General features: G+C 56.1%; 1 protein-coding gene across 1 annotated transcript; it reads left to right on the top strand.

Moving 5' to 3' along the window:
- The first annotated feature begins 1,165 nt into the window (after window positions 1–1,165).
- On the top strand, window positions 1,166–25,240 carry TBX19 (T-box transcription factor 19). Its single transcript, XM_037167484.2, has 8 exons — window positions 1,166–4,098; window positions 12,844–13,108; window positions 14,391–14,525; window positions 16,109–16,170; window positions 17,487–17,548; window positions 20,392–20,580; window positions 21,046–21,181; window positions 23,908–25,240. Exons 1-8 carry the CDS (start codon window positions 3,902–3,904, stop codon window positions 24,191–24,193), a joined length of 1,332 nt encoding a protein of 443 aa, XP_037023379.2. The 5' UTR covers window positions 1,166–3,901; the 3' UTR covers window positions 24,194–25,240.
- Window positions 25,241–25,673: the final 433 nt, after the last annotated feature.

Here is a 25,673-nt window from a genome sequence, read left to right as displayed (position 1 = left end):
TGAGATGTTTCCATCCCGTGCACAGACCGGCCTGCCTCTTGCCGTCTCCCAAGCCTTGGATTCCAGCGTTCTCCGATCTGCTCCGTCAGGGACCACTCAGCCACGTGAGCGGTCAGTTCCCGAAGTTTCCCCGACATCTATGCCTCTTCTGTACTCTCCAACTTTGTGGGTGTACATCGGATTCGGCCCTGGTGCCGCGTTGGAGGGGTGTGCCGGGGGGTATCCAGGAAGGCACGCGTTCATCTGCCCAGCCCACTCTGAACCGTTTCCAAGCCCCGTCTTTTTAAAGGAAAAAATAGACCAAACCTGTTGGCAAAGGTCAGCCCTGGGTGTTGAGATTGTGAGAATTTTTCTTTTCTTGTATTTTTCCGAAATTGTCTAGAATAAGATACTTAGTAACTAGAAAACAATTATGCAAGTAAAATGATACTATTACATAGGTGTATCCATCAAAGCATTTTATATTACTTTCAAATCCAAGAGTTAGGTTGAACCTATAAAATTGTTTTGTTTTTTAAGATTATTTATCTATCTATAGAGAGAGAAGGAAGGAAAAGAGAGAGAGAAACATCAATGTGTGGTTGTCTTTTATGCATCCCCAACCAGGGTCCTGGCCCACAACCCAGGCATGTACCCTGACCAGGAATCGAACCAGTGGCCCTTTGGTTCACAGGTCTGCGCCCAATCCACTGAGCTACACCAGACAGGGCAAAATTGTTTTTTTTTTTTTTTTCTATTCAGGGAAAACAAAGGTCGAATATCACCAATCCCATACAGTTCAATCTAAAGTAGCTACTATATGGCCCCAGCTGGGTAGCTCGGTTGGTCAGAGCATTGTCCTCATTTGCCAAGGTTGTAGGTTCAATCCCCAGTCAGGGTACACACAAGAATCAACCAATGAATGCATCAATAAGTAGAATAACAAACTGATGCTTCTCTCTCTCTGTCTGTCTCTCGAAATTGATAAATTAATTAAAAAATAAACTAATAGCCCTGGCTGGTGTAGCTCAGTGGATTGAGCATGGCCTGTGAACCAAGGGGTCGCCGGTTCAATTCCCAGTCAGGGCACGTGCCTGGGTTGCAGGCCAGGTCCTCAGTAGGGGGCGCAGGAGAGGCAACCACACACTGATGTTTCTCTCCCTCTCTTTCTCCCTCCCTTCCTTCTTTCTAAAAGTAAATAAATAAAACTTTTACAAAAATAAACTAATATAACACAGACCTCAGAAGTGACACGGCCTGGCAAGGGGACCCATTGACTAGACAGAGCAGATTCAAGGTCACGAGGGTCCGAGCCACCTCTGCTGTGGGGGGAACCCACAGCCGCTGCCCTCCCAGAGCCGTTCGCGGGGCCCGCTGGTTGAAGAGACTCAGGTGCTAACCGAGTTTTTAGGAGCACACTGTTTTGGGTGCGACTAAGAAAAAATGGTATTTCCTTCTTTTCTCCAAAACACTTGACACGTCTCTGTATTAGAATTCTCTGGGCACATGCCTGTTTCTCTCTCCTAGATTGTGAAACTGTTGAAAGGCCAGGGAATCCGCATCCTGCTGGTGTTTGTGGACTGTCTGGGGAAGTCTTGTTCACTGTATCACGGTGTTTTCATTATAAAGCTTCACAGAAGTTTCTCTCAGGCAGAGGGCTTGTTTTTATTTTAGGAGCACAGACTAATGTATGCTTGATGGTGTTTTCCCTTTTTGCCTTGGCTGCTAGGAAGCTCAGAGCCACACTTGTGTGTTGGTTCTCAGCCTTTTTAAAATCTGCACTTAGATACCTCTCACGTTGATTTCTTACTGCTTCCGTAACAAACACCCCATGGCCTCCGCCAGCCCAGTGCATGGCCCTACCACCCTCTAACTCCCCGTCACCTCCACCCCAAGTCCCTCATGCTGTTCGCTCATAGCTGCTTCTGCGATGGACCTAGAGTCCAATCACATGTCTTTGTGCCACGGCCCCCACGCCAGGCTGAGATGCCACCATTTCCGTGACACCAGCCTCCTAGCCTGTCTCTTTACTTCAGCTCTTGCCTTTTACTAGCCTCTTGTCCCCTAACCAGGCAGCTTTTTAAAAACACAAAGCCAGTCATGCCGTTTTTCCATGTAGCCCTCGCCAACGGTCTCCTGTCCCACGATGACGAAAACCCAGGTCCTTCGGCAGCTGGTCAGGCCCCCATCGCACAGCCTCCCCCGGCTGGCTCCTCATGCCGCGTCTTCTCATTGGCCCAGCCTTGCTTCTTGCACGTGGTCCCTCTGCTGGCCCCGCTCCCCCAGACCCTCCCTGGCCGAGTGCACGGCTCCTTTAGCCAAGACCGAGCTGTCTCCTCCCCAGAGAAGCCTTTCCCTACAGCTCCTCTCATTCAGTCCTCCCCACCCACCTGGCACCCATGCACCTCCCCCTCCTCACCCTCTTCTGCAGCCTCAGAGACGTGGTGGGCTCAGTGATGGTTTGCTCCTCTGTCTGGTTCAGCTCTCTCCTGGGAGGTACGGCCACTGCTGTCCCATCCATCACAGGGTGTGATGCGGCACCAGGCCTTGGCACCTAGCAGGCACTGAACATTTTGCGTATCGTCCTCACCCTGACTTGACTTCCCTTTTTACTTTTATTTTCCTTCGGTTTTGACCTTCCGACTCTCTGTTGTAGCAGGAAGAACCCACACCCCCCGGGGCCCACTCAGGGTGGAGGAGGAAGTGCAGGCTCTGCCTGTCGGGGGGTAGGGTCCCGTGTCCGGAGTGAGAAGGGGGCGCTGCTGCTACCATCTTCCCAGGGGCTGTGGGGGTCCTCCTCCCCCGAGTGCCACAGACTGTCTTAGGCAGGGGTGTCAGACTCGCGTCCACCGGGGGCACACCCAGGAGCAGTCACGTTTACACGGTCCTGAAATTACACTCAGCCCTTTGAAGGCAGCCGTGAGGCTGCTGTGGCCCCCGGGGAACAAAAGTCTGACCCCCCTGCTCTAAGGAAAAGGCCGGGCGCCCCTCTGGACCCAGGAGCAAAGCCGCAGTGCGCAGTAAAGGCCCAAGCTCATCCTCACTCTGGAGGCGGAGCGTTGCTGCCCCAGGGAGATGGAGGTGATGCTGCGGGGGTTCCTCCCTGGGCCAGGGCTCAGACAGGAAGAGGGAAGACTGGGGCTCTGGGTCCCAGGGCGGAAGGATGAGCGCGTCCGTCTGTGGGAGGTGAGCAGGGCATGGGTATGTGTAGGGGCCCCAAGGAGAGAGGTGACCTGTCGGGGACGCCTGGGGGGGAGGGGTCCTCTGCTCTTTTGCCTGACCTCTGACCTCTGACCTCTGACCGCGGCACACAGCCACCTTTGCCCCCTGGTGTGGCGGTCACACGCCCTGGCCCAGTGCCTTCTGCCTCCACCTGTGCTCTCGTCCCTCAGGCCTCCTCGGCCTCAAGTGTGTCCATTCCTGTAGGTGCCACATGCCACAGTTTGTACACACACGGGATTTGCCTGATTGTGGCAGTCTGGGCCTGGAACGATTTTAATTAATGGGAAAATGGTCCTCAATACACTGATTAGACCTCTTCAGGTACAACAAGATAAAAGCCTGGTAATTTGGATGGAGTACTCTTCTTAAACGGTTCCTCTGTGCTTGGCAGCCAATGGCAGAGCTGGGCTCTCCTCCACCTGATCCAATGAGTAATTAAGAGAGGGCTTTTTCTTCCCCCCTCGCCCCTCCCTGCACTGCCCCCCCACCCATCCGAGGCTTAACAGGTTGGTGTATAATTTGGAGACTTTAAGGGTGTCATGCTAGGAGCTCAGGCAAGAGCCAGGCATCTTCTCTCCAGCTCCCCAGGCCCCGGCCTCTCACTGCGGACTGAGGGGGAAGGAGGTGGCAGGCGGCAGGGCCCGGGGCCCAAGGCACGCCGCTTGGCCCCGCGTTCTCTGTCCGAGAGTGGCCCGTGGCCATGAGTGAGCTGGGCGCGCAGAAGGCCGGCGATGGCTCGGTCTCCCACCTGCTGACCGTGGTGGAGAGTGAGCTGCAGGCCGGCAGGGAGAAAGGCGACCCCACGGAGAAGCAGCTTCGAATCGTCCTGGAGGACGCCCCTCTCTGGCAGAGGTTCAGGGAGGTCACCAACGAGATGATCGTGACCAAGAATGGCAGGTAGCTCGGCGTGTGGTCCCTGTGGGGGCTGCCTGGGCTCAGGGGGGGGGGGACCCCCTGGGGAGTGAGGAGGCCGCCGTGGAGTCTGGCGAAACACGTCTCACATGCTGCTCCTGCCAACTTAATTTCTCTGAGGCCGTCAGAGGAGTGGAGGGTGAAGCAGCCTGTCTCGCGTGCAGCTGCAGTAGGGAGATTCTGGGAAATTGCTCTGAAGCAGGGCATGGCCCCTGGGTCGGGGAGACAGATGTGCTCACCCTTCAGAAGACAAGGGTAGGTCGGGGTGGACGCGTGTCCCGGGGCAGACCCCAGCCCTCACTTGGTGCAGACCAGGTGAGAGCCAAGGTTTCGTGGGAGCCGGGTGGTTTCTGCTCAAGTGTAACAAACTTGCCAGAGACTTCTGACTGGTTGGAATTGCAAGCCGAAGGGCACATTTTAATCGTTGCCTGTCATTACCTCTGCTTTCTGGGTTGCCATTTATTGCCTGTGTGTGTGTGTGTGTGTGTGTGTGTGTGTGTGTGTGTGAGAGAGAGAGAGAGAGACAGAGACAGAGAGAGAGAGAGAGAGAAAGAGAGAGAGATGTGTACCATTGTGGTCAAAGGTAACGAAACAAACGTGTGCCTCCTGAGAGAGGGGAAGGTGTCTTTTTTTTCTCATTTCCACAGGTGAGGGATTAACTGAGCCCGATGTCTGTTGGCATTTCTTGGATTCTATTAACTTGCGTCCGCTGAGGGGCTGTCAAGGTAATTTTAGAAGCTTTCGCTTAGGAGAAGAGACACGACTATTTTGAAAGATGATTTTGCTACTCCCTTGCCTGGCCGGCCAGGCTCCCAGCGTTCAGCCAATGTCCACTCACCTTTCTGTCCACGCAGTGGGTGAGGGCGGGCAGGGCTGTAGCGGTCACCCCAAGAGAGACGCCCCACTCTCCAGCAGAGAGAAACCAAGGCCCCGAACGTCTGGAAGGCTTTTGCCCTTGTGCGAAGTGTCTCTGTTCCCGAAGTCACGCTTTCCAGTCTTGTGAAAATGAAACGCACAGGACACAAAGTGAACCACGCCTTGTTGGAGTTCTCCAGGAGAGCTCCGGAGCGGAGTGCCAGCCGTCACAGGACGCTGAAGTGCTTTGTCAGGGACAGGCAGGCCAGAAATGAGGACGCTGAGATCCACTGTGATTACCCCCGGGGCCAGGAGTAGCGGCCGTGCCGGGGGTCTGTGTGGTCCGTCGCTAAGCGGGTCCCACTTCTTTCCTTGCAGGAGGTATTTCTTTTAACGTCTGTAATTGTTCCTGCTCTGGATCGGTAGCCACACACTGTTTTGGGTAGAAAGAGATATAAACCGTGTCTTTCATTTGAAGGCGTCACCCCAGATGCCTGGTTGGATTTACTTTCTGGGCGAGTGCGAGCGGTGGTACAGTCGTAAAAACGTGGCATCTGATCACAGGCAGTTACGCTGACGCCGAGCCTCTTGCTGTGTGTCTGGCCGTCAGAGTGGCCATTGCGAACACACAGTAAGTATGGTCACCAAGTAAAAATATATTCCATCTCTTTCAATGAGGACTAAGGAAAAGTTTCTGATACCATTATAAAATTCAGTTTAAGTGTTATTAATATTAGTCATATTGGTCTGTACTTTCTCTTGCCTTTTTTACCTATACAATTTTTTCTCCGCGTTTGACGTTTAGAATTCTTCTCATGGCTCAAGTCATCTGATATGAACTGTTTTGTGTAAAAAAGATCCTCAGCTTGGTGTTCTCAGTCTCTGGGGAGGCCCTGCTGCTCCCCCCACCTCCCGGGAGCGGAGTCTTTCCTTAGATTCTCTTAAGGTTTCTGACCCTCTCCCGGTCAAAACTGTGCCAGGAGATCTGAGCGCTCCTTCTGCAGATAAAGATGGGAGGCAGCCTCTGCGAGATCCTTGCGGGTGATGATGAATGAGCTTCCCCGGGAAGGACGCACCCTCTCAGTTTCACAGACCTGACGGTCGGTGACGCTCAGCCGTCCCTGGCGTAGACACGCCTGTCTTGCTTCGCCCTCTCTTTTCCCACCTTCTTCATCTCCACTTGCCCCTTCTCCAACCACCTGTTTCAGCGTGTCCTTTGCACCCACGTCCTCGGACTGCGTCCCCTCCAAAGGCCCTCCCCGCCGTCTCCCACACCACCTCCCGAGCCCGAGGCGGGTGGGTTTGTGGGCCTTCTCCATGGAGAACATTCCTGGCATTCAGCCCCCAGCCTGGACCTTTTGTCCCTGACCCCCGTCAGCAGTAGAGAGTGACTTTTCTGAAAGCCTCTGGTGGGGCTCTCATTGGGCCGAGTAGTGGCGAGTTTTGAAGCAGCACAGGACAGAGTGTGATGAGAGAAGGAAAAGCCTCGTTTTCAGATGGAGACCTATTTATTTGCACGAACTGGAGGCTCAGGTCTCGAACGTGGATGAGAAGTAGCAAAGAGAAAGGGTTTTCCCGGAAAACACCAAACTGCCCCCGAACCTGGGCTCCGATGCCCTTCACACCTCCCTCCCTCCCCCTCTTCGTTCTACTTTACCCCCCCCACCCCCGTGTACGCGTCCTGCACCCTCTTTTCGACTCATCGCCTGTCTTCCAGAGCTCACAGCTCTGACTCCCAGAGCTCATTGGAATCTGCTCTCAGCATTTTCTCTGCATCCGTCCAGCTCGGGACTCTGTTTTAGCTGCAGAAAAAAAAGAGACTTATTTCAGGTTTCCGAGGCAAGTAAATGAAATCCCTTGTACCTCTTGTTTTCCTTACTGTCACTTCCTCCCTCCGGGGGAAACGCTACCCTTCGTGTGTATTTTCACCCAACTAAACAACTTCGACTTAATTCTGGCTCAATTGGCCGTGGGCAGGCACATCCGAGTGCTATCATAAAGCAAGAGTCGGGGATCCCAGACGGAATTCGCCCGTGGTGACGGGTGGCCGGTGCTGGCAGCCCATGTGCATGGTTTCCAGGGAGCCCCGTGCAGGAGCAGAGGGGACCCAGGCTGCTCACCAGGCGAGTTAGTGTCCGTGTGCTTCCCAGCCGCAGACGTGCCTCTCCAAGTGTGCCATTGTTTCCAAGCCACACCTCCCGAGTGGGGCCTTTGCCCCCTTGTGCTGCTCTGCCACCTGCGGCACCCGCTGCGCCTCTGCTCCGTTCTTCCCTCAAACCCCCCTCCTCACGCCTCCTTCACCCCTGCTGCCTCCAAGGCCCCCCGTTACGCAAATGAAATGACCACTAACCTCGCAGCCGAGCAACAGGGTTTGTGGGCAGCCCCACTGCCCGTGGTTCCACCAGTGAGGTTTGGGGAGTGCTTATTCACCTGCCACCTGTCTGTCTGTCTGTCTGTCTATCTCTCTATCCCCTCCCACTCTCTCCCCCTAACTCAGGGACTGACCGATATGTTTTCTGGCTCCTTGGAGACTCTTGGGCGTCTCTGTGGTGAGCTGCACTGTGGGAAGAAAAGGCAGGAAAATCAACCCCAGGAGAAGGGTAGCTCACCCCTGGAAACAAGCGTGGCCATGGGCACTGCCCGCAGGTGGACACATGTCGCGTCCTGGCCCCTGTGAGGCGGGAGGAGCCGAACACGGCTCAGCCTCAGGGTGAGCTCCAGTCCCCAGTACGAGATCTGTGGCCAGAGGACTGACTTACATTTGATCCTCTTTGCATAATGGAGATGAAGAAAGACACGGCGTCCCTTAAGTTCCTTTGTGTGGTGATGAAAAATAATTATAAAGCAATAAGCCATCCCTTTTCCGGTGTCCTTCCCAGAGCCAGGACACGGTGGCTCCTTCTTTAATCTCTTGTTAGTAGCTTTACTGTATCCTCACCACACACCAAGTGGTTCACCTGTTTAATGTGTAAAAGTCAGGGGTGTTGGGTATATTTGCAGAAGTGTGCGTATAGTCCCACAGATAATTGTAGAACAGTTTCATTGTGCCCCAAAGAAGCCCTGCATCCTCAGCTGTCGCCCCCCGGCCCCCCGGCCCTCCCAGTCTCGTCTATTTTGTCTCTCTGGGCGGAACTGCCCGCTTTGCGCACTTCAGGCTGACGGGGTCAGGCCATACTTGGTCCTTTGGGACTGGCTTTTGTTCCTGGAGCGTGAAGTCTTCAGGGTTCTGGCGTGTTGCAGCCTTTTTATGGCTGACTAACACTGCTTTGTGTGAACAGGCCCCGCTTTGTCCACCCACTCATCATGCGTGTTGTTTCCCCTTTTGACCGATGTCACTAGGAGCACGCGTGTCTTCATGTGCACACGTGGTTTCCGCTCTCTTGCACATGCACCCGGGAATGGAATTGCTGGGTCGGGGGGCAGTTCTGCACCCAGCTGCTGGAACTGCTGGGCCGTTTTCCAAGGCGGCGGGACCCTCTCCGCTCCCACCGGCGGTGCGTGAGGGCGCCGATTTCCCCGCGTCCTCCCCATGCTCGTTGCCGTCCATCCCCGTGAATGGGAAGCGGCGCCTCACTGCAGTTCCCTTTTGCGTTTCCTGTTCACATTTTCTGTTTGCATTTTCCCTCTGGCCAGTGATGCTGAGACCTTTCCACGAGGTTGCAGTTTCCCTGGAATGTCAGGTGGAGCTGCTGACCGGAGCGAGAGAGGAGCCAGCTCCGGGCTTCCCCTGCGTGAAAGGCCCTGCTCCACGCTTCAGGAGGCTTGGCACATCAGACCTGAGAGAGAGAGAGACAGAGACGGGGGGGGGGGGGGGGGAGGGGCGGGCCCTCCAGCCTGGTGGAGGCACAAGCGAGAATGGGGTGTGGTCCTCCTTCTGCCCGAGCCGCTCTGGCCTTCTCCTGCCTCCACAGCCCAGGCCTGTTTGGACCTCGGGGCGGTGGACTCGCGGCTCCCCTGTGTGCAGGCGCGTTTCAGTCACTCCTTTCTGGCATCTGCACCTCTCGTGACATCGGTCTTAGCTCAGGGGTCAGCGTGGAACCACTGTGGTCCAGCCGAGTAGCTCTGTACCCGCCGCCTCCGGCCCAGTCTCCCTGTTGACAGCACCCACTCGGGTCCCTCGGTGGCAGGTGGACGACCTGCAGTTATTTTACTTGTGGAAAAAGAAACCTGTTTACGTTTCTGCGGCCTGCCGTTTCTGCCTGCACGTAAGCTTCGTGGCTGTGACGCGGGGCCGGCCACTTTCTGCCACCGAGGGCCCGCCTGCAGCAGCTCCTGGTGTGGAGCCTGCGCGTCACGCCATTTGGTCAATGAGTAAATAAGCCTCCGACGAGTGTCCAGATCTAGGAAAACATCGAGGGGCCGTCCTCTCTCCTTTGTGGCCCACCCACGTTGGCCTTCTAGAAGAATGAGAAAGGAGAGAGAGAAGGGGTGTGGCAAGAGAGGGTGGCGGCCTGAGGGAAAGGGCCCAGGCTCCTGCTTCCTGAGCCTCAGTCTCCTCATCTGTAAAATGGGTGTAAGAGCAGTTGCCTCCTGGGGCAGAGTAAGGCTTCCTTACAGGTGCGGGAAGGCCCAGAGGCAGAGGAAAATGCACTCTGGGTTAACGCTCACCGTTCGGAAGGCTGTGCTTCATTCACTCAGAATTGCCCGGAACTCCCTCACGTCTGCCCACGGGCAGCACCACGCTGGCAGCCCCACGTGTGGGGAAGACACACCAGCTTTCTGCGCTTTGCCTGCGTTTACACGCCCTGGGGATTCGTACTGACGGAGCGTTCACCACTTTTCAACTCTAATGTGTGAGGCGGCAGGCATGCACAGTCCATCCCTCTTTTTTCTTTTAAAAAAGAAAACCGCGCATTTCAGAAAAGCCCCGACCAGGATCAGACCTTCTCTGTGGTCCCCGCGGAGACCAGCCCGGCTGCTGGCTGGCAGTCAGATGACGCCGTCTGACCCCCGACCCCTGTCCCTTCTGACCCCATGTTTGGGAGTCTTTACAAGCAATGCTGGTGCGGTCAGGGGCTCTGGGCCCGTGTTGGGCCAGTGCTGCTCACGTAAGTGGACATGTGGGAATATGTTGTCAGAGGAAACGGTGTAGCCGGACACGAACAGGAGAGAGCGGGTCAAACTCCTGTTGAAGAAAGAACGAGACGATATGCCGCCGGATGGGACTCAAGGGCACAGGCAGACTCCTCACGGGGGCGTCGTCACTTTGGTTAGGGAGCAGGTGGAGCCCTGGCTGGTGCGCTCAGTGGGTTGGGCGTGGTCCCGTAGACCGAAGGGTTGTGGGTTCGATTCCCAGTCAGAGCACATACCCAGGCTGCGGGTTCGATCCCCAGTTGGTACCCAGAGGAGAAGGCAACCAACTGATGTTTCTCTCTCATGTGGATGTTTCTCTCTTTCTCTCTAAAAGCAATGAAAAAAATATCCATGGGTGATGGTAAAAACAAACAAACAAAAGACTAAATCATGTCATTAGGGAGGGCGACGCTGGCAACACTCAGGTGAGCCCTGGAGGGGGGGCGTCCTCTGAGGCATTGCTCTCCTTAGAAATCGTGTCACTCTCTGTGTGTGTCCTAAACCGTTTACATTCATTTTCTCCCTGTGAGCCCCCCACACGGGGAAGGGGAGACCCTCCTGAGGGGAGTCCAGGGAGGAGGAAGCCGCAGGACCAGCCATGGTCCACGGGCGACCCCAAAGCCTGGGGTCCGAGTGCTGATGGTGGCGTTGTTAAAGGTGTCAGTGTACCGTCGTTTGAGACGTAACTCACATGCAGTCAGATTCACCCTTCGGAGGTGCCCAGTTCAGTGGGTTTAGAATGTCCACAAAGCTGTGCATTGGTCACGAAGACCAGATTTCAGGACATTTCCATCATCGGCTCCCCCCAACCATAGAAACCCATTTAGCAGCCACTCCCCCCTCCCGCCCGGACTTATTACCTTCAGAGAGGAAAGCAGAGGGCAAGCGGGAGGCCGCATCCATGTCTTTGGGTTTCCGGCTCCCCAAGTCACTGCCCGAGGTTAGATTCTAGAGCCAAGCAGAGCCCGGCTGGCCGAAGCCTCGGGCATAAGGACAGCACGGCCGCTGGGCCCGGGGCACTCACTGGTTGCCGGGCATTAGAAGAGGCGCTCTGCACTAATTAGCTCCTTCAGTCCTTTTTTTAATGAAAAAAAAATTTTTTTTTTTTTTGCTGCTCTCTTTGAGTTCTTGCAGCAGCTTTGAGGCTGGGTGAGTGAGGCAGTGAAGTTCGGACAGGTTCAGAGAGGCCGCTTATGGCCCTGTGTTCAGTAAGGGTGGGGGTGGGGACCAGGCAAATGGAACCAGAACCGACACTCAAGACTCGTTCGGCGTGTGGCCGGCCCTGGTGGCCAACCGCGAACTCAGTGCTGGGCGGCGACGTGGGCCCTGGTCGGCGTGATGGTTGAAGCGCCCAGGCTCTTCAGTTCTGCCCAGAGGAGCTTAGAAGCAGCCCTGCGGCAGCGCGCTGAGAACCGGGACCTCACTGCGCAGCCCACAGTCACAGGACTGGGTTGGAAGGGGGGCCAGCAGAGGAGTTGGAATGGAAATGTCACTGAGGTGGTCGAGCCAAGGGGACAAGTCCTGTCGGTGTCCAGCGAGCTCTGGGAGCCCGTGTACCTGGCGCGCGGGAGCCTGGAGCCCAATGGCCCGAGTCCTTCCTAGACCCGCCCACTCATCCGTCCGTCATGTTCTTCCTTTTCCAAATGTAACAATGCCCGCTGCACCTTGTCTCAAAGCCAGGCACCGCTGCACAGACAAATGTGCTCAGGGACCCTCGCGCCCTCGCCTGGGCCCACCCCTGCCTCCTTGGACCCCTTCTCCTAGCGGTGGGTCCATCCCTTTTCCCTTTTTATTCTCCGCCCAGCTCATCAGAAGCACCCATCCTTGGGCCACTCCCTTGCACAACTCCTTCGTGATTGTCTTGAAGTCGAGGATGCTCTAGGCCAGCAATTTGAGGCTTTCGGGTTCCTGGCTCACCTGGGGGTTCGGGAAAGTGGATTGGGACTGAGTAGTGCAGAGTGAGGTCTGTGGGTCTGTGTTTCTGCAGCTTCTGTTACACAGATAGGCTGGTTTGTGGGCCACTCTGGGCAGCAAGTCTCTGGACCCCAGGGGGTGAGCTTCCCCGTCAGGGGATGCAGATGCAAGAAGTGGCACTGGCCAATCAGACAGCACCAGGAGCTATCAGGTGGGAGGGGGATGTGTGCCTGGAAACCAAGCCTCTGGAGCCCCGACCGGAGCAGCTCTGATGTTTGGTGAAGGAAAAATGAACCGCAGGGAGTCAGAAGCCAGGCGGCGAGGGAGCTTCTGCAGAAGTTCCTGTGAGCAAACTCACCGCGTGTTCCGGAGGCGGAGGAAAGACTCAGGAGTCCAGACCAGAGTGCGTCCCTTGGGCACACAAGAAGTTGGCTTCGCTGTCATTCAAGTTCAGAGTGTGCACTGACCGGTGCCAGCCCCTCGCAGGTCTGGGCTGCCCTGCAGGGTTGTAAAGGCCCCGGGGAAGAGGCTGGAAGGATGGCCCTGAGGCATGGGGTTGGGGGTGGGGGTGGGAGTGGGAGTCCCACCCCTGACCTTGGGCTTCAGGTTCGTCTGTCAGGTGGCTAGATCAGTGGTTTCCATTGAACGTGCAGTGCAGCGGTTTAGAGGGAGACCCCAATTGGAAATGTATCTGTGAGCAGAGGCTCCGGTGGAATTGGGGCTGCCGGCTCACCCCCTCTTTCCTTGGCCTCCCCAAGGGTGTTCTGTGCACCCCGAGGCCCTTCACGATAGAGCTCAGAGCGGGCGGACAGATGGCCGGACCAGGGGGCTGGTGTCCCTGACCCTCGAACGTCCCTTCTGTGGCTCAATTTCCGCCTTCCCTTGCAGACGGATGTTCCCTGTTCTCAAGGTCAGTGTCACGGGGCTGGACCCCAGCGCCATGTACTCCCTCCTGCTGGACTTCGTCCCCACAGACGGCCACCGCTGGAAGTACGTCAACGGGGAGTGGGTGCCCGCGGGCAAGCCGGAGGCCTCCAGCCACAGCTGTGTCTACATTCACCCGGACTCGCCCAACTTCGGGGCGCACTGGATGAAGGCGCCCATCTCCTTCAGCAAAGTCAAGCTCACCAACAAGTTCAACGGAGGCGGGCAGGTACGCACGATCTTCGCCGGCCTGGCCGCCCCGGCCACCCCCCAGCACCAATCAAGAAAACAAGTGTGCATTTAGTCAATTAGTGGGGTCCTCACCGGCCTCTTCTCCCACGGGAGCCAATTATTCCCCCGAGTCCAAATGTAAACAGGAATAAACAGCTCTTAATTGGTGCTTTCAGTTTTTAATGGACTCCCTGATGTGGAGAGAGAGCTTACTTAAAATCGTGGGCCCTTTCACAGTTCTTCCAGCAGGGGAGGGAGGGAGGGGGGGAGGTTTGGTTATTTCCTCTCCCTCTTTTTGGGCGAGAGTGGCGTGTTGGCAATGGACAAAGGCCTTCATGGAAAGCTGCTCCTAATGAAATAATTGCTACCTCCACTTGGGCATTAGGATAATTATCAATGGAATATGGAACCAGCTTGGGGTTTGCAGAACAGAGACAAACCAACCTCAAATTAGGAAGGGTTTACTTAAGCTTTTCAATTGGAGCGAACAAGATTCGGGGGCTTTTTATCTCTTTTGTTTTCTTTGGTGGGATTATGGAGACTCCCATAGGGTTGTTCTTCACTTTATAACATGTAGAATTTGGGGGGGGTGGTTAGAGGGAAAGGTCTGTTCTCCCCGTGTTTCTCCCGGCCAGTCTGTTAGCCCCCAGTCTGTCCACCCTTCCCAGGTCTCAGCCCAGAGGGGGAGGTAATCCGCCCGAGTCTCAGCCATTTTCGGAAGGTTCCAGTTCTTTGTGAAAACAGGAAGTTGGAAAGTGAACTGTGTTGCCTCCCAGGGTTCACCACAGGAGACTTTCCCCGGATCTTTCCTGGAGGCGCAGGGCGGGTTTCCCGTGCCAGCAGGGCGTCCGAGCTCTCCCGGTCGGGTGGTCCCTGGTGGGAGGAGCCCTGGCCAGGGGTTCAGCTGCCCTATTCCTCCGGACCAGCGAGGGAAACCCCTGTGTTTCAATTGGTCAAATTCGCAGGGTTCTGCTGAAAATAGGGAAAGGAAAGGAGGGAAGTCAGGGTTCCGGCAGAAAATGGAATATTCTTTGGAACAACTCCCTAGCAAACCTGCTTCCCCCGCCATAAGCACCAACGTTATGGTCCCGGAAGCCTCTGGGAAAATTCCCCCTTCCTCTCGCAGACGGGTGTGTGTGGTGCCACCTCTGGTGACCGAGGATTCCCAGTGGGCGGCCCTGACTGGGTGGTGTGCGGCCAACCACAGGGAGGACCGTCCACCCCCCGGAGAGCCAGGCCTTCGCCTGTCTTGTCTTCCTCCTCCTCTCGCTCCTCAACAGATAATGCTGAACTCGCTGCACAAATACGAGCCCCAGGTGCACATCGTGCGTGTTGGGGGCGCCCACCGCATGGTCATGAACTGCTCCTTCCCGGAAACCCAGTTCATAGCTGTGACGGCCTATCAGAACGAGGAGGTGAGGGTGTGCGCGCGTGTGTGTGCAAGTGCCTGTGACCCCGGACAGCCTGGGGGGAGGCGGCCGGGTGTTTCATTGCCACCACCCACCTGGGCTGCCGGGTGGGCTTCCCAGGGGGTCAGGTGCCGTCGGCTTGCTGCTCCTTTTTGTCCCTCTGCCTGAGGCCCACCGGCACTGGGCGGGTGGAGCGTCCTGAGAGACCCCACACAAATCTGTGCCCCCGGCCTGCACAGAGCTGGGGTCTCCCCTGCTCCGGAAGCTGGTCTGTGGTCACTGAGTCAGATCTGTCCCTCCGTCAGTGGTGTCGGGCCGTCCGTGCTGCTGGCTGGCGGGTCTCTGAGCGAAGTTCGGTCTTTCCCTGCCCGGCTTGAGCCGCTCTGGCCGTGACAGCTGGGTCGCCAGAGAGTGGCCGCTGAGCGGGCGGGGCAGGCAGTGTGGGTCCATCCTTGTCCTCAGGGGCCCCAGCACCTGCAGAGGTGTGGATTCTTTCTGATTATACCTCAAACAATCTTTAAATGTAGACGCGACTACAGACATATGTACAGAACACGTGTGGGGAAGAGACACGGAGCCAGTATTTGTTGAGACCCTGGAGGATGGGACCGGGGGCAGGAGGGAGAGGATACCTGTCTACCTTTTATCTTTCATTTCCACTGCACACTTCTGTACTATTCATTTACCGTGTGGGCATTTTAAAAGTCACATGTATCGCCTTGAACATGAGGCCGGGAGAAAGACGAGAATGTGCCCACGTGGCCCAGAAGGGTCCTCCCTTCCTCCTGGGCTGCCCCCGGCTCCAGTGCCAGAAGGAGGGCGCATGTCTCAGGCCTCGGCTGACGGAAACATTTTCCAATATTGTTCATTCAGCAGATGTGTTTTGAGGGCGGCCACCCGCTGGGTGCTCCGTGGGCTAGGAACACAGCAGTGAATAAAACAGATGTGTGCTCTCTGCCCAGGCGCTTAGGTCCCAGTGGGGAGAGATGAAGACCAAATTAGTATGTCATGTGTCTCCCACGTCTGACTCGTGACGTATGCATGTCAGGTGGCCCTGAAGAAAAGCAGAGCAGGCTAAGGCCGAGGGACACTGAGTGACAGTGGGAGTGAGAGCTGGCATTTCGAGCTACCAGGGCCCCATGTGGGCGACTGTTTAAGGATGCGGGAGGTGATGATCACTCTCTCAGGGGGGTGGGTCTCCCTGCCCCGCCTTCCCCTGTGTCACCAGCGACCAGAAACGCAGCTGACATGGGTAGGCATTCCGTAATCGTTGCAAACAACGAACGCGTAGATTAAAGAAAGGATTCCAGGATTCGCAAGGGAGGCTTTGCTCACTCCCAAGGCTTTGTCCTGCCTCTGCTCACATGCGCCGCAGCTGCACGTTTGCCACAGGCTGCAATAAAATGTTCTTTTCCAGAGACAGTGCCGAGGTGGCTCACACAGAAGTAAGCACAGCGACACGCAGGGGGAGACAGACAGAGGGAGAGGGGTGGTTCTGACTTTGCGGAAGGTCCCAGGAGAGGATGGCGGGTTCTGTCTGCTCGTGCGTGTTCCACTCTCACTGACACTTCTTGTCTTTGTGAACTAAGATAACAGCTCTCAAGATCAAGTACAACCCCTTTGCCAAGGCCTTCCTGGACGCCAAGGAGAGGTGAGTCGAGACGCTGCCATTGAATCTTCCGCACTGACTTCTGCAGATGGGAAAGGTGTGGTCGCCCAGCGGGGCCTAGGCTCCTGGCGCTGGCTTTAGATTTGACAGAAGTAGGTTTTCAATATTTAGGTTAATATTTAACAAAGTCAGTAAGATTCAACAAACCTGTGGTTATCCATTCCTTATAAAAAAGGTCCAGGAGACAAACCTCTAGCTGGCGATGTTGGGTCGGCTGTTTTGCTATAGATTCTTGAAAGTAGCACCACCACATTTAAACATAATGAAGCGTTTAGATTTTACCTAGTTTACTCTGTCACTCCCCAGTTATGTTTTATGGTTTCAATAAGTTGCAATAAAAAAGAAAACAAATTACATTTAGCTAAGAAAGTTGAGGAATTCGTAAAGGTACGAGGTTCGTCTCTTAGCTCTGAGAGAAGTTAGCGACTTTGGGATGTACGTGGTGATCCTACCACTTTGGGCCGTGACTTCAGTCCCTGCATTTTTCTACTCTAGGAAAAAATGAAAAAAATAATGGTTATCACTGACTTCTGTCAACAAGGTCTGGAGTGTAGACGTGATCACCACTGATTCTATTGCCTGAGTTCCAAGCCTTTTTGGATACCTCCTGTAACTGTCCAGTTTTCCCTTTTCGTCTTAAAGGCTCGAGGTTCACGGACAGCCATTTATAATGTGTGCCCCGGATCTGTCCTGGCAATATCCGACTTACCCTCAATGATGTAAAAGACATACTTATCACATTTTCAGATAAGTATGGGCCTAAAGAAAATCTGATAGGTGAGACGACAGAACCCGGGTTCAAGTGGTAGGAACGTGGTGTGATCAGGAGAAATCAGGGCTTGGGGTCAGAGGCCCTGACTTGGAGTCTGAGCTTTGCTGTTTCCTGGCTGAATGATCTGGCCAATGTCAGTTTACCTCCGAGACCCTCTTTTTAAATCTGCAAAATGGGTGTAGCAATATTTCCCTTGCAGGCTGGTTGGTGAGTCTAGCCTAGCCCAGGTGTGGTTGCTCCTTGAAGTCCCCTGCAAACCTCCGCTGTTGTTGGTATGTGACGTTTGTCAGGCGGGAGCGATGGCCACAGGTCAGGAAGATAACTAAGTAGGGGCAGTCATAAATGTGGCAACTTGGAGAGCCATACGATTGCAATTCAGAGGGCAATTGCCCAGGTCCGTGAAGCGTCCTGGAGGAAGGGGAGCGGGGGCGAGGTAGTCACTTTGAGGAAAAGGGTGTTTGGTTTTCAAGAGACTTGGGGCTGACCAGTGTGGTGAGCTGGACGGCGGGTTTTGCTCCTCTTTCAGGAACCACCTAAAAGATGTTCCGGAAGCCATCTCCGAGAGCCAGCACACGGCCTGCTCCCGCTGTGAGTTGGGGCGGGGGGGGGGGCATTGGGTGGGAGGGCCTGGGCCATCTCCCACCACACCTGATCCCTCACCTGTCCTGACTGCTCCCTACCCACCCCAAGTCTTCCATCCACACCCAGTGGCTATTTCTTCTGCTCTAGACAGGTCTCTGCATTTGCAAGACTTCCCAAAGGGGACCAGTGTTCCCAGGGGCGTCAGCAAGCCTTGGGTGGCAGACGAGAGTGGGAAGGATGAGTTTCTCGGACTCTGGCTTCTTGTCAGTGGGGCGGAAAGCCCTCGGACGTGGGCCCGGGGCGCATCTCCACCCTCACCCTCTGCGCTCCGGCGTCTCTGTTCTGCATTTCCCATTGTTTGCACTTGATTGCTTTCCTGTCGGTCACCACGGCCAGCCCTCTGAAGCTGCAGCAGTGACCCAAGGTCAGGGACGTCGGCGTGGAAAGCTCACCCTGGTGTTGGTGACACGCTCTTTAATTCAGATGGCACTATTTGCTAAGATGTATTCCGCCATTTCCCAGCTGGGGAGCCCCTCCCTCCGGCCCTCTCTCCCCAAAACCCTGATGCGTCTCCCTCAACTGCAGAAGTTTGAGAGCAGCTACACAAAGGGAAGTGGCTCCCAGAAAAGCCCTCTTCAGAGTGACTGGGAATAAAAGGTTTTCATAAAGATGGGACCATGGGCAGAGCCGCATGTTTGCCACTTTCACTCATTGCAGGCTTCTGAGCAATGGTCTCGGGCTGTGTGCCTAGTGTGTGGCGAACTGAGCGCCCTGGGGTCTGGTTCTGGGGAGACACTTGCCTGGCTTTGCCCAACTGGACCCCTGAATCTGGCCCCATCGGCAGGTAGGGACCCTGTGGCTCCCGTGTCTAGGCAACAGTTGGAGAATGGCGAGGACCACAGGGGAATGCCTCCCCCACACTTTGTAAGACGAACCCTGTACAATGTGCTTACTTATTCTTGGCAAGTATTCAGGAAAGGCAGCGGTCGGTAATAAAAGACCCACTTCCGTATTTCCGAAACTCGGCGACAACCCTCAGTGGGAGCATTCCTGGGGAACAGCGGTGGTCCCGTCTCCGTGGAGAGGCCGGCCGGTGAGAGGATATGCTGTGTGTCTCGGGGCAGCACTACTAGGCCTCTCTGTGTACCCGGGACTCAGTGGGAGCAGAGCCTTCTGTGAGAAGGCTCACTCACTTTTTCTTATCATAGCAAAGAAGGCACGCGACATAAAATGCACCCTTCCAACAATTTCCGAGTGTACGCTAAACACTGTGGACCATGAGCACATTGTCTTGCAAACGATCCTCAGAACCAACACCCAGAAGGAATCCGGCAAACAGCTCCTCTCCTCTCCTCCTCGGCAAAGGCAAACCGCAGTTCGGCCCTCTACCCTACCGCTGACCCTTCCTCGCTCTGTCCCCCCCCAGTGCCTGATGGCGGGGATCACACAGCCCTTGTCTTTGTATGATGGTCTTTGTTCTTCTTTTTCAGGTTGTTTTGGCTCTTCGGGGTCTTTTGAGAGTTCGTATGGACTTTAGCTGCTTTTTTTTTATTCTGCCCCAAATGCCACCGGGACTCTGACAGGGGTGCCGAGAAATCTGTCTGTCACTTTGGGGCACATGGACATTTTCATAATATTAAGTCCTCCACGTACGGTTTTCTTTGCTGCCTGTCTGTATCTTCTTGAATGTCTTTCGGCAGATGTTTCGTGGTGTCCCCCTTGGCGTATCTTCTGCCTCCTTGGGAGTTTGTTCTTAATTATTTTATTCTTTTTGAAGCTCTTGCAAATGGAACGGTTTTCCTGACTTACGCTTTTTGGGCTGTTCATTGTTGGTGTATGGAAATGCAGCTGATTTTCTGCGTCGATTTTGTGTCCTGTGACTTTGCCGAATTTGTTTGTTGGTTCTAACACGTGTGTGTGTGTGTGTGTGTGTGTGTGTGTGTGTGTGTGTGTGTAACTCCAGGGTCTCCTCCCTGTAAGATCATGCCAGCAGGGAACAGGGATGATTTTATTTCTTCCTTTCCAATTCAGACGCCTTTTCTTTCTTTGTATTATTTGTTTATTGTGCCCGATGGCCGGGGCCAGGACCTCGGTGCGACGCTGAACAGAATGGCAGGAGTAGGTCCCCGAGCGTAGTCCTCGGTCTCGGAGGAAAAGCTTCCTGTTTCTGACTGTCCAGTTTGCGTTTGGTTGTGGGCTTGCGGTGCTTTCGTTGAGGCAATTTCCCCTTCTCCCTAGTTTGTTGTGTGTGTGTGTTTTTAAAATCATGAAAGCATGTCAAGTTTTGTCAGATGCATTTTCTGCATCGACCGAGGTGACATTCACGAGTGAGTTTCTATGAAACACTTTACTGCCTTCCGGAATACCTTGCCAGGCCCTTGCAGTGAAGGCAGGCCAGCCAGCCCCCTTTAAGCTCTGGGATCCTCTCCGTGGGGGTGCTGGGAGGCCGGGAGGGGACACACAGAGTGGCCTTTGCGCTATGTGTGACCGCCCCAGACGGCAGCCCCAGGTCAGTGAGCTGCACACACAGCTAACGCCTCCTCCTCTTCCTCGGACTGACTCTTAATTCTGCTCAGTGAAGTCAGAAGCAACTTAAGGTTTGAATTTCCATTTGCTTATGTATTCAAGCAGTCTTTTACATCGCTGTGGTTCCTGGGTTGCAGACTTGGATAGGACCTGTCAGTCATCCATCTCCAGAGAGACCAGTGGAAGGGGCGTGGCGGGGGGCGTGGCATCTCTGTCTACAAGGCAGATGCGCAGTGTGGTCTGCATACGAACATGGCGGTGCCCAGTGGCCCGGAGCCCGATTTTGGGTGTCAGGCTCTGTGTCTCCCCCTTGTCGCTTCCAGGGGGAGGCTGGATCTTCTCCAACCCGGACGGCGCGTGCCCCGCGGGAAATGCCAGTTACCAGTACACGACCCCTTTGCCTCTGTCTGCGACCCACACCCACCGCGGCTGTGAGCGCCACCCTGGCCTCCGGGGACACCGGCAGACCCCCTACCCTTCTGCGTACGTGCACAGAAACCACGCTGCCTCAGGTGTGTGGCTCTGCCAGCGGTGACACCCTTGGGGGCCGGGCTGGGGCTGGGGTGGGGAGAGAGGCGGATAAACAGCAGGTAGAAAGAAGTGCCCGGAGACGGAGCCCCTTTCCCCTAACGTAGGTAGGACTCTGCTGTACGTTATCAGTTTAATGTTTTCTTTTACATACCAATGGCTGACTGTGCAGTTATAACATTGCTGGCATTTCTGTCACTTTTTCAAAAGACACCAAGTCTCCTGGTTCTAATGGTCGTGGTGGCTCTGAGGGTCACCAGTTCAATTCCCGTTCAGGGCACATGCCTGGGTTGCAGGTCCAGTCTGGTCGGGGTGCATGCGAGAGGCGGCTGCTCCTTGGCCCCTGTAGCGCAGCCACAGCTGCCTGTGGCCCCAGGATAATGCTGCCGGTGACCATCTTTGTAAGGTCTGAGTGATCTGTCCACTGAACCACTGTTATTTCTCCAAAGTGAATTTGATAGAAAGCCCCGGCAACAATCTGCAAGTTTTCTCTGGAGCCGACAGCTGGACTTCCCTACCCCCCACCCCGCACGCCAGCATCCTGTCTGTGCCCCACACCAGCGGCCCCATGAACCCAGGGCCCAGGTAAGACCGACACCCACAACCTGCCCATGGGTCCCGGGTGGGGGGGCACAGGTCAGCACTGGGGTCGCAGGGGCATCCTTCTTCCCAGGCTGCTTCTGTCCCGACTTCTAAGCCCCGGGGCCCTGAAAGCGAGCAGGATGCACTTTCGCTCCTGCAGGAAGGGAGGCGGGGAGGCAGCTGCTCGCCCCGTGCCAGTTTGGGGGGACCTTTGGCATTTCACTTTGAAATGGCCTGGGATCTTCGTCTCCAACCAGTCAGAAATGCTGTAAATGGTGGCGGTAGCAGGTAGACGATGAATGTAGGGGGATTGAAGGGGAAAGGGGCAAGCTCACACTGAGAATTCAAGACCTTTGTGCAGATTCTTCTACGCTGCCCACCCTGACGGGGGGTGTCTGGCTCACGATGCAGATATCAGGGTGCAGTGTAGCACATGGGGCGCATCACATAACTCTCACACTGGAGACCCGAGTTAGTTCTGACTTCTGGAACCCGGTGTGGGGAGCGAGCGAAGGGGGCCTGGGGTCGGGCAGACATGGGCACGAGTCCCAGTTCTCCCTGGATTGATTGGGTGACCGTGGGCAACTTTCTGAGCCTCCCGGAGCTTCGGCCGTCCCGTCTGGGATAAGATGAGCTGCTCTGTGGAGCTGCAGTGAGACGGAGAGAAGATGCGTCCGAACGCTGTGCGAGCAGTGAGTTCTGCGCTGTGTCCGCTCTTGTGCTCGGCAGGAGGGTGCAGAACTCTGAGGAGGCCCAGAGGGGAATTCAGAGTTCAAAGACGGGAGTAGGGCGTGTCGGAGGACATGCAAGTTCATGGTCCCGGAGGAAGCGAGGAGGATGCAGGGTCTGGGACCGCAGCCGTGCTTCCGCTGCTCTCCTGTGCTCAAGCATCGCCTGGGATGTCGGTCAAGTGCACAGTTCGGGCCCGAGAGCCTGTGTTTGCCACAGGCTTCCAGGTGGTGCTGACGTGACTGTAAATGTGACCTTGGCATTGCTGTGCCCACAGGGGTCCAGTGCCAGGCTGCCCAATGCAACCGCCCCCAGCCGCCTGGGGCCACCGAACCTTTGAAATGCAGCTCGTCCAAGTTGGGAAGACTTAGTACAAAGCAAAGTATTTTTAAAAAATCAGTGATATTTTGTTTACATCAAAGGAAATAGGAAATATCTTCAGTTACCTAAAATAGTATTAACAATGAGAGCTCTATAAACATGTGGCCCCTAGGAAAATTGTCCTGGCATTTGGGGGCTCACATTTCATTTCAGTGAGCGTGTGACCAGGCAGTGGGGTCCCAGGGAAGCACACCAATCTGGGCTGCGCCAGGAAGTGGGAAGGAACGTCCCTAAGGATTCTCAGTGATCACGTGCCAAGCCCTGTCCTGGATGCTTTATGGGAGTCACTCAGAGTGCTCAAGGGCATCCACAAGGCGGGTATTAAAACGTCTGCTTTACTGTTGGAGGAACTGAAGCTGAGCAGCGTTAGAAACTTCCAGAAGGTCCCACAGTGAGTTACGTGACTCAGAGCCCATGGAGTCCCACAGCCGTCAGAAAGGGGCCTCGAGCGACGTCGCAGAGGAAATTGGGACCAGGGTCCCCACAAGCTGAGCTGGCAGGGAAGATAGAGTCCAGGGCGGGCTCCCGCAGCTTGTGTGGGAGCCAGTGATGCCCGGGATATGGCAGGGTGCCAGGCAGCACTGCCCCCTGCCTTCCTCTGTGCCGTGTTTAACCCATTCCCGCCCCTTAAGGATTTTCTCGAGGAAAAGCCACGAGTCAGAACCGTCACTGGGTGATGAGCCTGTTCTCGGGTCAGAACTCAGCGCCGATGGGGGCTCGGAGCCCTGGAGGTCACTCTGTCACTTCCAACTGCTGTCCTTCCCACCTGGGTTCTGTGTCAAGGTGCAAACTTGGCCCCACCTGACACTCGGCTTCATCGCTTTGAAAGATCCTGATACCCAGGCCGAGTGCCCAACCAGGCAAGTCAGAGTCCAGGCCTGGGACCCTGGCCGCTGTCTCCGAAACACTCTCTGGGGGGCTCAAGGTGCAGCCAGTCCTGTGAATGACAGAAGTCCCGGAAGTGGTCCAGCTGCCGGCCTTTCCGCCAGGGGCCGGCAACGGGAGAATTCACTGACGGCCACCCTACACTGAGCACTGTGCGCTGGGCACCGCCTTCTCATCCGATCGAGCCCTCCCAGCGATATCTGGACATACACGTAATCATCACTCCCAGGCTGGAAGGTGGGAAACTGAGGCTCAGAGATGTTAAGGACTTCGATGGAGGTCACAGAGCTAATTGTGGGAGAGGCGGGATTCTGTCCCAGGCTTTCCAGCCCCCGTGTGTCCGGCGATGATGCTACACGGCCTGTCCTGGCCAGTGAGGCATCTCACGCACAGGTCAGACCGTCCAAATGCCCCTTTCACGTCACCCACCCCCTGCGTAGGCCTGGAGGAGGGAGGCGCAGAGACGTGACTATGCCGTGGTCACAAGCGAGTGGCTTGCTAGCGGCAGGGCCAGCCTCAAAGCTCAGGTCTCGGGACGCCGAGCGTAGGCTTATCCTGCTACATCTGGCCGCTTCCCTGGGCTTCTCTGCAGAAACAGGGCCTGTTGGTGTCAGAGCTGGACATCAGGTCGTGGCCAGGACACCCCTCCATGGCCCTCTCAACGTCGTGTGCTTGTCAGGGGCGATCCCTCCTGGGAATGCCACTCATGTCCCCCTGTCTTTCTGTCTCTGCAGCCCCTACCCGTGCCTGTGGACCATCAGCAACAGTGGCGGGGGCCCTGCCGGGTCGGGCCCAGAGGTGCATGCCGGGTCCCCGGGAGCGTTTCTCCTGGGCAGCCCCGCAGTGACTGCGCCCCTCTCCACCCAGGCTCCCGCTTCGGCGGGTGTGGAGGTTCTGGGGGAGCCCTCGCTGACCAGCATCGCCGTGTCCACCTGGACGGCAGTGGCCTCACACCCATTCTCGGGCTGGGGTGGCACCGGTGGGTGTGGGCGCCATTCTCCCTCCTCTTTGGACAGCTAGGCGGGGTCTGAGGGCATGTGTCTGCAGAGGACCTTCTGGTGTCCGGCACTTAGAAACCCCACCCACCAATTCCAGTGAGTGAGGCCGCAGGCCCTCGCCCCTCCCCAGCAAGCTGCAGGGTGGAGTGGGTTCCTGCATCCGCTGATTAGTGGGTTGTTCAGTGTGCACGATGCTAGTTACGTCCTTGGATCTTTCTCCCCAGTTTTCCTGCGTTCTCACTCCCTCTGCAGTGTGTCCACGCTGTGCTTGGGCAACGGCGGGTCGATGAGCATCTTTCTGGTGCCTCACCCTTTCTCCCAAGTGATCCTGGGAGGCCGTACTCCTCTTTGGTGACAGGGTGCAAAGCTGTTAACAGAGCCAGGCCTGCCCACCTGAGGCCACACCACTTGGTAGCTTTGCGCAGCCCTGGAAGGGGTGTGTGGCTACAAGGCTTCTATCCTGAGTGATAGAGAGGCCGCAACTCAGAGTGAAGGTCACAGAGACGGAGCTGACCATGTTGTTCAGCAGGCAGCCCGGGACTGAGGACTTGAGACCGTGTGGCCCCCTTGCTCAGGAACCTCCGGTGGCTCGCCCGTGCCTGCGGGCTGGAGTCACACGCCCTCACCTCCAGGGGGTCCTCTACCATCCCATCTCGCAGCTTCCCCAGCCGGGGCTCCCCGAGACCCGGTAGCACCCTGGATTTCAGTCCAGGGAGACGGTCGTCTGTGCGTTCGATGGGCTTTCACGTCGCTGTACCTTCTCCTGTGCCTGAGCTGCCCTCTGTCCAGCCCCATCGTGCGGATGCCACCCCTCTCCCGGGTCAGTGCCGCTGCGGATGCCCCGCCCAGGCTCACTTGGGCTCTCCCCGTGCCCCCTGCTGCCTTGCCTCTGTCAGGGAACGTGCCCCATTCTGCTTGTGCTCTTACAGACTGCAGGTGTGCCCTGTCCCCAAGACTGCAGTGTGCCCCTCCCCCCCAGACTGCAAGCCCCTGGGACAGAGGCCTCACCCTGTTTCATACCCACGCCCTGGTCTGTGCCTTGCCTGTTGTAGGTGCCCAATAAACACTGGCTGAGCTGAACTGGTGTGAAGCACGTTTGCTGAGGGGGGAGCGGTGCAGGCGGAGCTCAGAGACGCAGGTCGGGGTTGGGTGGCACTTTGGTGTGGGGACCCGGGAACACACTGGGGCAGCCAGCTCTCAGGATTGCTGACACGTGGAGGAGGTGCTGGCCAGAGCGGCCGCTCCCAGGCACTGGTCCTTGGCTCCCTTGTGGTGGGAGCATTCGGGGCACCTGCTAGAAATACAGATCCCCGGGAACATGCCACACCAGCGCGACCCGAATCACAGGGTTCAGAATCCAGGAATTTGCATGTCAAACAAGGGCTCCAGGTAATGGCCACAGAGTCAGGTTTGGAGAACACTTGCTTAGAATAGAGAAATTGAATGAAATACTCTAGGAACCCAATTTCAGAGAAAAGTTTCAACCTCTGCCCCTGCCAAGG

The sequence above is a fragment of the Artibeus jamaicensis genome, unplaced genomic scaffold (assembly GCF_021234435.1).
Source record: "Artibeus jamaicensis isolate MK-2021 breed Jamaican fruit bat unplaced genomic scaffold, CSHL_Jam_final scaffold_625, whole genome shotgun sequence".
In the NCBI taxonomy this organism is placed as follows: Eukaryota; Metazoa; Chordata; class Mammalia; order Chiroptera; family Phyllostomidae; genus Artibeus; species Artibeus jamaicensis.
This window is presented reverse-complemented; position numbering and strand designations above follow the sequence as displayed.